The sequence below is a fragment of the Dermochelys coriacea genome, chromosome 2 (genome assembly GCF_009764565.3).
Source record: "Dermochelys coriacea isolate rDerCor1 chromosome 2, rDerCor1.pri.v4, whole genome shotgun sequence".
NCBI classification, from domain to species: domain Eukaryota; kingdom Metazoa; phylum Chordata; order Testudines; family Dermochelyidae; genus Dermochelys; species Dermochelys coriacea.
The window spans coordinates 46,489,000-46,503,726 of record NC_050069.1 but is presented as its reverse complement, the minus strand read 5'-3'; the positions used below and the strand labels follow the sequence as shown (position 1 = coordinate 46,503,726).

The 14,727-nt window shown below is 43.3% G+C and overlaps 2 protein-coding genes and 1 long non-coding RNA gene across 9 annotated transcripts in view; 2 read left to right on the top strand and 1 right to left on the bottom strand.

The window, feature by feature from the left end:
• The window catches only part of OTUD6B (OTU deubiquitinase 6B), a 38,380-nt gene that overhangs the window by 18,810 nt on the left and 4,843 nt on the right, over window positions 1-14,727 (top strand). Inside the window, exons 6-7 of one of the 4 annotated variants that reach the window (XR_006278725.1) lie at window positions 1,324-3,568; window positions 5,754-5,760. Coding sequence is in view for 3 of the 4 variants with exons in the window: in XM_043507629.1 (XP_043363564.1) it covers window positions 1,324-1,488 (165 nt within the window). In the remaining variant the exon portion in view is untranslated. The other 3 variants (XM_043507629.1, XM_043507628.1, XM_043507630.1) reach the window with 3 other exon arrangements.
• LOC122458633 lies at window positions 139-1,330 on the bottom strand. The gene is made up of 2 exons (XR_006278727.1): window positions 1,227-1,330; window positions 139-249 (listed from the first exon to the last, which is right to left on the bottom strand). It is a non-coding gene; the product is annotated as an uncharacterized LOC122458633 (long non-coding RNA).
• The window catches only part of LRRC69 (leucine rich repeat containing 69), a 57,908-nt gene continuing 51,791 nt past the window's right edge, over window positions 8,611-14,727 (top strand). For all 4 annotated transcript variants that reach the window (XM_038391104.2, XM_038391107.2, XM_038391102.2 and 1 more), the window contains exons 1-2: window positions 8,611-8,825; window positions 12,911-13,037. In XM_038391104.2, coding sequence (XP_038247032.1) covers window positions 8,643-8,825; window positions 12,911-13,037 — 310 coding nt within the window. In that variant the 5' untranslated portion in view covers window positions 8,611-8,642. The remainder of the gene's footprint in view (window positions 8,826-12,910; window positions 13,038-14,727) is intronic.

Below are 14,727 nucleotides of genomic sequence, written 5' to 3'. Positions count from 1 at the left end.
AAAATGGTCTGCGAATATCCATGGATTTGCAGGGCTCTAATCATGTCCCCTTTTTGCTATGTTTAGCCAAGCTGTAAACATTCACATAAATCAGTGCTTTTAGATTATTCCTGTTTTTTCCAGGCAAACATTTTTTTGCTTTTGATGAAGTAACAGAATTAGTGGCTGAAGGGATTGCCATACATCTGAACTTTAGTGAAGCATTTCAATGAAACATCGTATCAAACTTTCCCAGAATTAGTTCAGGCTCTCACTCCATCACTCTCACAGATCTTGGGAGACAGGCCAGTCCTTGCTTACAGACAGCCCCCCAATCTGAAGCAAATACTCACCAGCAACCACACACCACACAACAGAACACTAACCCAGGAACCTATCCTTGCAACAAAGCCCGTTGCCAACTCTGTCCACATATCTATTCAGGGGATACCATCATAGGGCCTAATCACATCAGCCACACTATCAGAGGCTCGTTCACCTGCACATCTACCAATGTGATATATGCCATCATGTGCCAGCAATGCTCCTCTGCCATGTACATTGGTCAAACTGGACAGTCTCTACGTAAAAGAATGAATGGACACAAATCAGACGTCAAGAATTATTCAAAAACCAGTTGGAGAACACTTCAATCTCTCTGGTCACTCGATCACAGACCTAAGAGTTTCAGAGTAGCAGCCGTGTTAGTCTGTATTCGCAAAAAGAAAAGACCTAAGAGTGGCTATCCTTCAACAAAAAAGCTTCAAAAACAGACTCCAACGAGAGACTGCTGAATTGGAATTAATTTGCAAACTGATACAATTAATTTAGGCTTGAATAGAGACTGGGAATGGATGAGTCATTACACAAAGTAAAACTATTTCCCCATGGTATTTCTCCCCCCCACCCCACCCCCCACTGTTCCTCAGATATTCTTGTTAACTGCTGGAAATAGCCTACCTTGCTTGTCACCATGAAAGGTTTTCCTCCTCCTCCCCCCCCCCCGCTGGTGATGGCTTATCTTAAGTGATCCCTCTCCTTACAAGTGTGTATGATAAAACCCATTGTTTCATGTTCTCTGTGTGTGAATATCAATCTCCCATCTGTATTTTCCACCAAATGCATCCGATGAAGTGAGCTGTAGCTCACGAAAGCTTATGCTCTAATAAATTTGTTAGTCTCTAAGGTGCCACAAATACTCCTTTTCTTTTTGCGAATACAGACTAACACGGCTGCTACTCTGAAACCTTGGTTCAGGCTGCACATTCATGTGTGTTGAAAACTGCAGCGGGGAGAGATGATCAGTGGGATACTAAACATGGGACATTAATCTCTTTATTACAGGTATTATCACTGAAAAACAGAGTGAACAGAACATTAATGAAATTCACAGTCAGCTCATCAAACAAGGCATTTCAATACTATCTGGCTCCAAACCTCCTCTTGCTACATTGTTGGCATGTTACCAATGACCTATGCTTCCTATTGCTGTTCATCTTTGTTACTTGATGCAAATAGGGTGACTTGACTATCGGTATGTAAAATGCTGTGATCATTACAGCCATGTTCTCTCTTTACATCGTATACTCTAAGGGGGCAGATCAAATATGAACTTCGGGTTTATAATGTTCTTAACCAAGGTGTAGGCCTTGGGTTATGTTTGAGAGTGCTCTGCCGAGATTAGGGCCCCATTGTCCTAGACACTGCACAACCAGGATCTGCTTGAGGAGTTTGTAGTCTGTATAGCGGAGTCACAATGGGTGGGACGGGGAATGTGTTTTGACACGAGCCTGATTCAGTTTACCTGGACTCTTAAACTTGCTGCTGTGTCCTCCCCCCCGCCTTGTAGACATACTCTGAGACGGACTGATGCACATGTGTGGCTGTTGATGCCCAAGATTTTAAGTGATGTTGGTTGCCCTCTGCTTTGGTTCTGCCAATGGGAGTGTGGGAGAGGTGGGGTCAGCCAAAGGCTCAGCAGCTAATGGCAGGATGGGGGTAGATTAGAAGTGCAGAGCTGAGATAGCACAAAGTCTTGCTAGCATGAGATAGAGGCAGGGGGTGTGAGTGGGTGGTGACCTTCACATACCAGCCATGCCCCATTTTCCACAGGCTGTGGCTGCAGCAGGGATCAAGGAACAGCCCCTTTTACCCCAGGACTCTGCAGCAGGGAGGGTTTGTGGAGCAGGCAGTGGGTTCATGCCCCATTCTCCCCCAACCTATGGGTGCAGTGGGAGAGTATTGCAGGGGGGGTAATGTGCCCGCTTCTGTCCTCAGACTTGGTGCATAAGGTAGATGGTGGGCCTGCATGGTTCTGTTCTGCAAACCACCTGCTGAGAGCAAATATTTTGTCTCTGCTTCCCCAGGTGGTGTTGCATCCCTATTTCCATAAATGCAAGCTTATCATAGCCCTGCTGGGTGGGGCCTAACCTCTGCTCTCCTTGTTAAGTGTTCTGTGGAGTACAAGGTGTGGAGGGTGAGCAGGGAGACTGAACTGGGTATTAGTGGGGGGGAAAGGGATGGCAGAAGACATGCTAAATCTGCAAAAAAAATCCCTGCAGAAATTGGGCTTGTTTTTGGCTTAATTGGCTTGTAAGTTGGCTAGTTTTTGGCTTGTAGCTTGTTGCTTCTTTTTTTGATCGGCTCATGGCAAGTAGGGGCAAGAGGTGGGGGAAGAGAATGAGGGGTTCACAGAGGGCCCACCACAGTCCCAGACTGCATGCCGGGGGGATCTAGTCACATAGAGTGTTGGGGTTCTTAGGGATTGGCATGTTTTGGCCTTGTTTTGAAATGGGATTAGCTTGATTTTTGGTTTATTGTGAAAGTCAGGGTGCTTATTTACCATGTGAAAGTTGACAACTGTGGATGGTAGTGGAGGTATTGGAGGGCAGTGGGGATGTTATGGGACTGGAGGGGGTGAGGTTTGTATTTGGGAATATTGGAGGAATATTGGGAAAATTACAGTAATTTGAAAACATTGGTCAGTATGGCTTTAAATATCCAGGGTGGTATGTGCACTTCACTTACTGGCTCAGCATGTCTCTTCTGCTTAACTTGTCATTAAGGTAACTCCATACAGCACCAGACCACCCTGTCACAGCCGCACATCGCTCACCTTCCCCTTAACTCTGCAACTCCTTACACTATCTTCAGTAGTAGCCAGCGTGGCACTGACTATCAGGCTCTGCTGCTCCCTCAGATGCACCCTTTTCCTTTGGGAGGTGGGGGCTCCTCCTGAGCCCCCAACTAGTGCTTCCCTGGCCACATCCATAGCATTGCACTGTGTGCACCATGTGCACATGGTCATGTGAGGGGTCTCCAAGGTCTGGGGCGGGGCTGGGTCCTGCCACTGTCTGCATGGTGAGGGGATCCCTGCCCAGCATAGTTACAAACTGCTATTGGCACAGTTTGCTAGTGGTAGCAGTTACTGACTTCTAGGTGTTCTCTTTTACTGGCCTGTCACAACTTACAGCCTCTCCCTTTCCCATTATCTAGTCCAGGGATAGTAAGTGGTGATGGTAGTGGATTCATCTGTCACAATTTACTATCTCTCATCGTTCCCAATCCTCTGATACAGGGGTAACAAATTGTGACAGATGGGGATCCATCTCACCACAGTTTGCTACCATTGTGAAATATCTCAGATTTGGACACAACGGTATTTTTGTAATCTAGAAAAACTTTCTACAGAGTTAAACCTCAGGCCTATTGTATGTAAAGCCCTGAATGAAAGTGTTGTTTCTTTTAGTCTTTCCATTGTATATTAGGCCATACTGTTTCTATAATAAACATTTAATGCACACAAGTGAAAATAATGTAAAACTTTAGAGCCTAAAAGTCCACTCAGTCTTACTTCTTGTTCAGTCAGTCATGCAGACAAACAAGTTTAATTACCTTTTCAGGAGAAGGTATTCAGGAGAATGCTGCCTGCTTCTTCTTTACAATGTCCTCCGGAACGGTGGCCAAAGTATGAAGGGGCATATGGATGTTTAGGAGACCTGGCATGTAAATACCTAACAATGCCAGCTACAACAATGCCATGCGAATACTTGTTCTCATTTTCAGGTGACATTGTAAATAAGAAGCGGGCAGTATTATTTCCCATAAATGTAAACAAACTTGTTTGTTTTAGTGGTTGTCTGAACAAGAAGTAGGACTGAGTGGATTTCTTGGGTCTTAAGTTTTACATTTTGTTTTTGAGTGCAATTATGTAACAATCTACATTTGTAAATTGCACTTTCATGATAGAGATTGCACGACAGTACTTGTATGAGGTGAACTGAAAAATACTATTTCTTTATCATTTTGACAGTGCAAATATTTAATGAAAAAATAAAGTGAGCACTATACACTTTGTATTCTGTTGTAAATTAAAATCAAATATTTTAGAATACAGAAAAATAACCCAAATATGTAATACATTTCAGTTGGTATTCTATTGTTTAACAGTGCGATTAAAGCTGTGATTAATCACAATTTTTTTTGTGTTAATCACATGAGTTAACTGCAATTAATCGACAGCCCTATTTTCAACACTAAATCTGTACTTTGGTGCGCGCGCACACACGTTCATTGCCCTCTGATTTTATTTCAGAAACATTGTCTCAGATCTCTTCCTGAGTGCTGAAACACAAGAGTTTCATCCTTACTGTATTTTTTACCTCAGAATAGCTCTTGCACCTTAGAAAAAGAGAAAAGGAGTACTTGTGGCACTTTAGAGACTAACAAATTTATTTGAGCATAAGCTTTCATGAGCTACAGCTCACTTCATCGGATGCAAGTGAGCTGTAGCTCACGAAAGCTTATGCTCTAATAAATTTGTTAGTCTCTAAGGTGCCACAAGTACTCCTTTTCTTTTTTGAATACAGACTAACACAGCTGCTATCTTGCACCTTAGTTATCCCACGGTTTTAAAAAAAAAAAATCACCATTTTAAGCTGTGAGGAAAAGCCCTAAAGGATAGATTTATAAAGAGACCTGGGCATTGTGATACTGAGCATCACAATGCCTTTTAGCTGCCTAGAAAGTCATAGGAATATCACTGTGATCCACAAAGCCTAAATTAGGTGCCTACGCTCCCTTTACAATGAATATATAAAGAAAAGTGCTTTAGAATGTGATCCACAAAAGCCTACATCCTTAGCGGGGAATTGCCTCAACTAATTAATGGGAGATGCCAACTAGAGCAGTGTCTTCAAAGTCCTGTCCCTCTTCAGAGTTCAGTGCCTAAATACCCGCTGCAGGTAGGTGCCTAGCGAACTCCTCCTGGAGTCAAATGGCATAGGTATGTAAGCTGTTTCTTGAGAGAAGGAGCTAGGCAGATGCCTGACTCCAAACAAAACAGCTGGATGAGATGTTCACTTTATAACTTCTAGCCCAGTATTAAAGCATTCACCTGGGATGTGGGAGACCCCTGTTCAAATCCCTTCTTTCCCTCTGCTTGTAGGGAGAATTGAATCTTAGTCTCCGACATGCCAAGCATCTGCTCTAATACTGGTTTGTAAAATGGTATTTATAAGGTGGATGATAACACTATATCCTCCTCTGGCCAGATTATGAATGGAACCCAATCCAGTCGGTGGCTTCTGAGCATGACTACCAGATCAAGCCCCACTTTCAAGATAGGCATTTGCCTGCATATTTTTCCTGGTTTGTGAATCACTCTGGGGCTTAGGTGGGAAACAGGCATTCAGGTTGTTAGAGTAAGGCAGGAGTACACATGCTCTGAGGCAGAAACTTAAGAGGCCTAAGGAGCTTTTACCCTGAAAGCATAGGTGCTGAGTTTAGGTGTCTAAAGCGTTTGGTGGGAGATTTGGAAATCACAGTGGAGACTATATCAGGGATTTAGGCACCTAAACCCAGACTTAGTTGCCTAAGTACCTTTGTGAATTTAGCCCCGAGTCTCTGTAATGTGGCCATAATATGTAGTGTACGTACCTGGCTTTGTTAGATCTTCATAAGAATGTCAGTGTTCTCCTTTTCAAAACATGTCTGTGTATTCTCAGCAAAATCATCCCTCACAGGAGCCACATGCCATGCTCTTGCGTTGATCGGCTACTGATGTAATACGTCTGTCTTCAGCAGATATATGTATAACGTTTTTCTCCTTGAGTTCCGATTGGTTCAGCTACCACGTGATGAAATAGGGAGCAACCTGCCAGGTCCCTGGCTTATAATGAAAACATCCTGTACAGCTTCAGAAACAAATACATAGCATGTGTAATAAATGCCACATCTTATTCCTGGATGTTTTTGGGCCAGGTGACCAACTTTGCATGTGTGCTGAGACACAACATTACAATGTTTTAAGTGAACTGAAAATGTTTTTGTTGCAACTTATCACACTGTGTCCTTGCAGCTTTGTGGACGTCAGAGTCGTGGACTCAATGATAATGCAAGAAAGATGTAAGAGACAATGTTGTGTTTGTAAGTTAAATTTTACTAGAGCATAGTTAGTAAAAGACTAGGTTTATATCACATGTGATTAGTGACTAGGTAGAAACTGAGTTCAAAGAGGGATCTTTACAGTTAAAGCACCAAAAATGTGGATCAGTTGGTTAATTATAATGGGAGAAGAGTGCCACTATTTTACATACATTGCTATACAGTGAGGCCACCATCCTCTAGCTGCACAGCAGGATCCACCATGACAGTCAGATTTTCATTCTCCTGCACACACACTGTGCAGCGGCAGTCAAAAAAAAAACAAACAAACGGGATGTTAGGAATCATTAAAACAGGGATAGAGAATAAGATGGAGAATATCTTATTGCCCTTATATAAATCTATGGTATGCCCACATCTTGAATACTGCATACAGATGTGGTCCCCTCAGCTCAAAAAAGATATACTGGCATTAGAAAAGGTTCAGAAAAGGGCAACTAAAATGATTAGGGATTAGGAATGGGTCCCATATGAGGAGAGATTAAAGAGGCTGGGACTTTTCAACTTGGAAAAGAAGAGACTAAGGGTAGATATGATAGAGGTATATAAAATCATGAGTGATGTGGAGAAAGTGAATAAGGAAAAGTTATTTACTTGTTCCCATAATATAAGAACTAGGGGCCACCAAATGAAATTAGTGGTTTAAAACAAATAAAAGGAAGTTCTTCAGTCAGCGTACAGTCAACCTGTGGAACTCCTTGCCTGAGGAGGTTGTGAAGGACTATAACAGGATTTAGAAGAGAACTGGATAAATTCATGGAGGTTAAGTCCATTAATGGCTATTAGCCAGGATGGGTAAGGAATGGTGGCCATAGCCTGTTTGTCAAGAGGGTGGAGATGGATGGCAGGAGAGAGATCACTTGATCATTACCTGTTAGGTTCACTCCCTCTGGGGCACCTGGTATTGGCCAATGTCGGTAGACCAGATCCTGGGCTGGCTGGACCTTTGGTCTGACCCAGTATGGCCATTCTTACTATCAGGAAATACGTCCTGAGTAGTGCAGGGCAGGGCAGAGAGAGAGAGCGAGCAAGATCACCTTAAATTTTAGGTCGCTAGTGGGATTTTCAAAAGCATCTAGCTGCTTTCAACCTTAAAAATCTGGCCTTTAGTTGAACCAAGTTGTACACAGATGTGGTGGTGTGAAAAAACACCAAGGTCCTGGGTAGAGAGGCAAAATAAGAGTTCACAAAGGCAATCCCCATTGGTGGATCAAAGGAAACTGGAGAAGTTTTGACCAGTCTAGGAAATCAGTCCTGAAGCCATGTAATCCCAATAAATTAAATTTATACACGAGAAAGAAACAAAAATTTAGAATTAAAAACTAATAGCCACACAAACAGGAAGTGTTATATTAGAAACATTGAGATGTGATTGCTGAAGCTACTAGCAACTATTATTTGCAATGATTATGTTATTAAAATGTAAATAGCGCAGTGAGAGCCCTCTGCACCCTGGTAATGGAGGTTAATGATAGAGTGCTAAGACTAGTGAAAATAACATTTTAAAAAGTAAATAATTTAAAGGCATGAAATTTGGATTACAAGAAAAAGTGTCCGATCCAGGCACTCAGAACAGCAGTCCGTTTGCAAGTTTATGAACAGCTGTGATGCTTCATGCAGACAAATAAATGGATAAGGGTTTGTTTTTAACCCTAAAAACGTGTCTGAGAATTATAATTTTTTTTGGGGGGGGGGGAAGAGGGAGGTCCAAATATTTCAGGGTCTCAAGTCTCCTGTGGCAGCTCAGTATATCTCCTCAGCCAGGGACGCGCTGCCTTGTATTGGGGATGCGGGGAGGGTCGTGCACGATGCCTTCGAGAACCCAGCCCGGGGAAGCGGGTGCGAAGAGATGCTGCCCTGCCAGGCGGGAGGACGCACAACTCTGCCCCCCTCACCCAATTTGTGCAGCCTCGGCCTCACCCTGTTTGGGGTCACCGGCCCCCTCCCCCACTGCCAGGCTGGGTCTCGACCCTGCTCTTCGCCCCGGCGCCTGCTCCCAGCCCGTGACTTCGCCCTTCTCCTTCCGATGCCTCCGGCTCGTGATCCGCCCGCGCACGCGCACTTTGGCCCCTGCGCCTCCCTCCGCCTTCGGCCCGGAGAGGGACCCGCTAAGTGGCGTGTTCGCCCGCCTGAGGGCAGCGGCTCGCCGTCCCGGAGCATGCGCGGCAGGGCGCTAGGTAACGGTCAAGCCGCGGTCGCCGCCGCCTGACGTTGGGGCCATGGCGGAGCGGCTGCTGCTGCGGGCGCGGCGCGGCGGTCCCGGGACCCGCGCGGTGTCGCTCCACGGGAGGCGGCTGCAGCGCGTACCCCGGGGCCTGGCGAGCCTCCCGGGGCTGCGGGCCCTGAGCCTGCGCGACAACGAGCTGCGCGGTCTGCCCGTGGAGCTGGGCGGCCTGAGCCGGGTGAGACCCCGCCGGCGGCTGCCGCCTGCCCGCCCTGGGCCCCAGCGTGTGGCCGGGTGGATGCGGCCCCAGGGCGGGCGGCGCTAGCAGGGGTCGCGGCCAGCTCGCTGGATGTACGGAGCGCTCCGGGCAAGGGCGCGCTTAGCCTCCTGCCGCCCCAGCCCGGTGTCTCAGGTGCGGAGGCTCCGCACAGCTCGCTCGGAGTCGCTCCTCGCCCGGACAGAGGCTGCCCCGCTGCGGTCCCGGAGGGCTGCAGTCACCCCCTCGAGCCCCAGGCGCGGCCTCTTAGCAGCTCCCATCGCTGCTGGCCTGCCCGGTGGTGCCTGTGCCGCTGCCCTTTCTCCTCTCTCCGCCCCACGCCTGCCGCGTCTCCCCATCGCATTGCTGATGCTGTGGTCCCTGGGCTGCTCCTCGCATTGGTGGCTCACGGGTAGAATTTTTGCCATGTGTGAGACCTGGCTTTGATTCCCTGCTCATAGAAAAGTTAGTTTTGAGGGCCATACTAGTTGATGATGTGGGGCCCCGTCCGGTTTTATAATCCATGCCCCTTTTTTGATCACTAAAAATGTCAAAAGCAGGGATGGGAGTTGTGGCAACTCCAGATGTGGAAAGAAGAGCTTATCTCAGACGTCAGGTGGTGCAGAGATCCTTTGACTGTAGCTGCTAGCTGACATCAAGGCCCCCCTCTATATGTACCCTATAAGAAAGAGCAGGACCTCTGGGGGGTCAGTCTTACTGCCATTTGCATCTCATTTTAATAAACTTTTTTCCTAACTTTAGCTGAAATAAGTGGTCAGTCCTGACAATATAACAGTAAGGTGCATACAGTTAGAAAAACATATTGTCTCAAAACCCTAGTTTTTAGTTGGTCATATTTTATTGTAGGTCCTCCTCGGTCTCTTTTTCCCTGATATTTCATTCAAAATTTTGAGCACCCTGGTTAATGGCAAATATCTATAATTAGTGACTGAATTGCCCAGTAATACCTGTCTAAGCTATCCAAAATTAATTGAGATGACATGTGGAGATGACCTGTATCTTTTTGCGGATACAGACCAACATGGCTGCAACTCTGAAACGTGGAAGCTGTATTTATAATACAAATGATTTGGTTCTTGAGGTTTGATCAGATTAAATAAGGACTAAATTAACCAGCTATTGAATCAAGTGGAAGGTGCAGAGTACAATGTATGTATATATGGTAGGAAATAGTCTCATACTGTTTATTACCTTATATGTAATTAGGGTGTGCCAACTTTTCCATTCTAAGATTGTGTTTTTAATGGATCGTAAACTCGATAGTAAAAAGAACGAGGAGTACTTGTGGCATTTTAGAGACTAATGAATTTATTTGAGCATAAGCTTTTGTGGGCTAAAACCCACTGTCTGATGAAGTGGGTTTTAGCCCATGAAAGCTTATGCTCAAATAAATTTGTTAGTCTCCAAGGTGCCACAGGTAGTCCTCGTTCTTTTTGCTCATACAGGCTAACATGGCTACCACTCTGAAACTTGATAGTGGAAGTTTGAATACAGGCTGAAATTTGGGTTTATCATGGTTCAGTGTGGGATTAATATACATTTCTTTAAACAAATTTCTTTTTTAACATTCTGGTAAAATTCAAACTACTTTATTTTAAAAATATTCAAAACCTGTAACTGTGGCAAGAAAACAAATGCATATATTTTCCCATTATTTTAAAAAGGATTTTTACTCTATACTGAGGGGACACAGGAAGTGCTGATCATCCCCCAGTGTAATCTGGAGATGTCCTGAGGCAGAGCCTTTGCTATTCAATGTGTGTGATTCTGGAAAAGTCTCTTCATTGTTGGGTTTATCTATGTCAGCCTCTGGATTTTAGATTTATTTTAGGGCTGTCAATCACAGTTAACTCACGTGATTAACTCAAAAAAATTAACTGTGATTAAAAAAATGAATCACGATTAATTGCACTGTTAATAGAATACCAATTGAAATGTATTAAATATTTTTGATGTTTTTCTACATTTTCAAATATATTGTTTTTTTTATTACAACACAGAATACAACGTGTACAGTGCTCACTTTATATTATTATTTTGATTACAAATATTTGCACTGTAAAAATAAACAGAAGCACCAAATGCATCCGATGAAGTGAGCTGTAGCTCACGAAAGCTTATGCTCTAATAAATTTGTTAGTCTCTAAGGTGCCACAAGTACTCCTTTTCTAAAAGCAATACTGTTCACCTCATACAAGTACTGTAGTGCAATGTCTGTCGGGAAAGTGCAATTTACAAATGAAGATTTTGTTACATAACTGCACTGAAAAACAAAACAAAATGTAAAACTTTAGAGCCTACAAGTCCACTGAGTCCTACTTCTTGTTCAGCCAATTGCTAAGACAAACAAGTTTGTTTAGATTTATGGGAGATACTGCTGACTGCTTCTTATTTACAATGTCACCTGAAAGTGAGAACAGGCGTTTGCATGGCACTTTTGTAGTCGGCATTGCAAGGTATTTACGTATCGATATGCTAAACATTCATATGCCCCTTCATGCTTTGGCAACCATTCCAGAGGATATGCTTCTATGCTGATGATGCTTGTTAAAAAAAAATGTGTTAATTAAATTTGTGACTGAACTTTTTGGGGAGAATTGTATGTCCCCTGCTCTGTTTTATCCATATTCTGCCATATATTTCATGTTATAGCAGTCTTGAATGATAACCCAGCACATGTTCATTTTAAGAACACTTTCACTGCAGATTTCACAAAACACAAAGAAGGTACCAGTGTGAGATTTCTAAAGATAGCTATGGCACTCGATCCAAGGTTTAAGAGTCTTCCAAAATCTGAGAGGGAAGAGGTGTGGAGCATGCTTTCAGAAGTCTTAAAAAGCAACACTCCAATGCGGAAACTACCACTAAACCCGAACTACTAAAAAAGAAAATCAACCTTCTGATGGTGGCATCTGACTCATGATGAAAATGAACATGCATCGATCCACTTTGCTTTGGATCATTATCAAGTAGAACCTGTCATCAGCATGGATGCATGTCTTCTGGAATGGTGGTTGAAGCATGAAGGAACACATGAATCTTTAGCTCATCTGGCACGTAAATATCTTGCGATGCCAGCTACAACAGTGCCATACAAAAACCTGTTCTCACTTTCAGGTGACATTGTAAACAAGCCGTGGGCAATATTATCTCCTGCAAAATGTAACCAAACTTGTTCGTCTGAGGGATTGGCTGAAGTAGGACTAAGTGGATTTGTAGGTTCTAAAGTTTTACATTGTTTTATTTTTTAATGCAGTTATTTTTTGTAAATTCAACTTTCATTATAAAGAGATTGCACTACAGTACTTGTATTAGGTTGTAATAAAAAAGAAATATGAGCACTGTACACTTTGTATTCTGTATTCTAATTGAAATAAATATATTTGAAAATGTAGAAAACATCCAAAATATTTAAATAAATGGTATTCTATTATTGTTTAACAGTGCGATTAATCACGATTAATTTTTTTAATCGCTTGACAGCCCTGATTTATTTATGTAATCTGTGTAAAATGTGTGAATTTTTCTGGGGTGTTGAGATTAGTTTTGAGTGTGCAAATATGTATGTGTACTAAATAAACTACACTAATTCCTAGATGTGATTGAGCATTCCTTCACCCTCATCCCTCCAGAAATTATTGAAATTCCAATGTAAAATTGTTCTTAGTTACACCAATAACTATTGATTTCAACAGAGTTATTCTGCATTTATATTTATGTAACAGGATCCAGCCCCTTTTCTTAGTATTGTTGGTTTGTTGTATATTTTGCTGGCAGTTTAATTAGTTATTTTATGTTAACTAGCTAGAAGAGTAAAATGGAATTTTCCTAAAACTAATCTTATGCTATATGAAATTTGTTTTATTATATGTACTTTGAATATATGCATTAATTTTCTGTAATATAGGGAGAATAGAAGGGAAATTTAATAAAGGTCTTAATTTCCTGGGCACTTGTGTTTAAAATGTGATCAGCTTATGTTTTTCAGTCTTTCTTTGCTAAGGAGGATACAATGTGAAAGAACATTTATAAATATCTCTTTATAGTTGAAGGAACTAAATTTGGGAAACAATATATTTGAGGAAGTTCCAGAACAGCTGAAATATCTCAGTTCACTGCAAAAGCTTCACTTGTTTGGAAATAAGATTACTACAATATCGCCCGCAATATTTGGTAAGTCAATGTCAAATCAAAACAGACAATTAAGTAATTAGTGTTTTTAGACTTAAACTATAATAATACTTTAGCTATTTTATATATTCAGACTGAACAGGATTGTTTGGTAAAGAGTGCAGTTTTTTTCATACCTGTTTTATAAACTTTTTATTACTCTGTATGGAAAATTGCAATGTTTGGAAGAAAAGGTTACATATTAATGAAGTATACAGTTTTCTTTATATGCCTTGTTAAATTAGTTATTTGACCAGTGGCAAGGGCGTCAGAGCTTTCCCAAAAGTGTGGGGGGGGCTGGGCCCCTGCCCAGGCTGGAAGTCGGAGCGGGGCTAGGAAGCCCCTCCCGGCCACGGTGGGGGTGGGGCCAAACCCGTCTGTGTCCTGGGCTCCCCACAGCTGCCCATGTGGCTCTCCCTGATCCAACTCTGTCCCGGGAGTGCCTTGGAACTGCAGCCTGGCCATGATAAGAGCCACGTGGGCAGCTGTGGAGAGCCATGACGGACCCTCCACCTGCCTGCGTATGGGGGGCCTGAGGAGAGCCGGTGGAGAATCCATTCCGCGGATCCCCACAGCTGCCCACGCGACCCTTACCACAGCTGGACTGCGGCTCTGAGGCAGGGTATTCCTCTCCCCCCTCCCCCCGCTGGAGCTAGGTTGGTGAGAGCCACGCAGGCAGCTGTGGGGAGCTGGTGGACCCTCCACCTCAATCTTCCCTGAGCCAGGCAGGGAGCCTGGTGAGCAGGAACATGGCCTGGTGGCTGCTTTCAGCCCCGCTGCACCATGGGCAGGTGGAGAGTCTGCGCAGCTCCCACAATTTGGCTGGGCTGGGCTCCATCGGCTGCTGGCCTGGCCGGGGGAGTGGGGTCTCAGGGGGGAGAGGAGGAGAAGGGGGCAGGGTTTGCCCTAGTGAGTGGGAGGGCCATGGCCCTCTGTTACCTGAAGTGGTAACAGTAAGCATTAGCAACAGTCTGACTAAATTCTCATTAACAACATTCTCTGTAATACCTACACACTTAAGCTTTTCCATCTCGGACAGAACTAGTGATGTTATGCCTTCAATAGTTGCCTATGGTAAATATTTCACAAGGAAGCAGAAATTTCCTGAAATGCAGCTACCTGGTTGTGCAGTATTGTATAATATGTGGGGGATTACCTCCTGCTTCTGCTTGAGATATTATTTTGGCATTTATAACTAAAAATATAAATGTGTTTGTTAATAAATGTTTCCAGCTTCTTTATTTTAAAAATCTGCCTGGTATTTGACTCCTTAACCAGACATCTGCTAAAAAAAATAACATTTATTTATTTATTAATTACCATATTTATTGCAGTAGCGCTTAGAGGCCCTTATCAGGATTGCAACCTTGTTGTGTTGGCTGATACAGAAACATTAACCATAGGAACAATTTACCAAGGACTGTGGTGGATTTTCCAACACTGGAAATTATTAAATCAAGATTGGCTATCTTTCTAAAAGATATGCTCTAGTTAAAATAAATTAATGTGGTGAAGTTCTCTGGTCTGTGTTATGCAGGAGGTTAGAGTAAATGATCACAGTGGTCCCTTCTTGGCTTATAACCTATGAAGGCAGAGCTGTACAACAAGTCAGAATGAAACCACCTATCATCATGGCAAGATTAAATAACTTCACAGCTCAGAAGTAAAGAAAATGTTCTCAAAAATCTGTGCA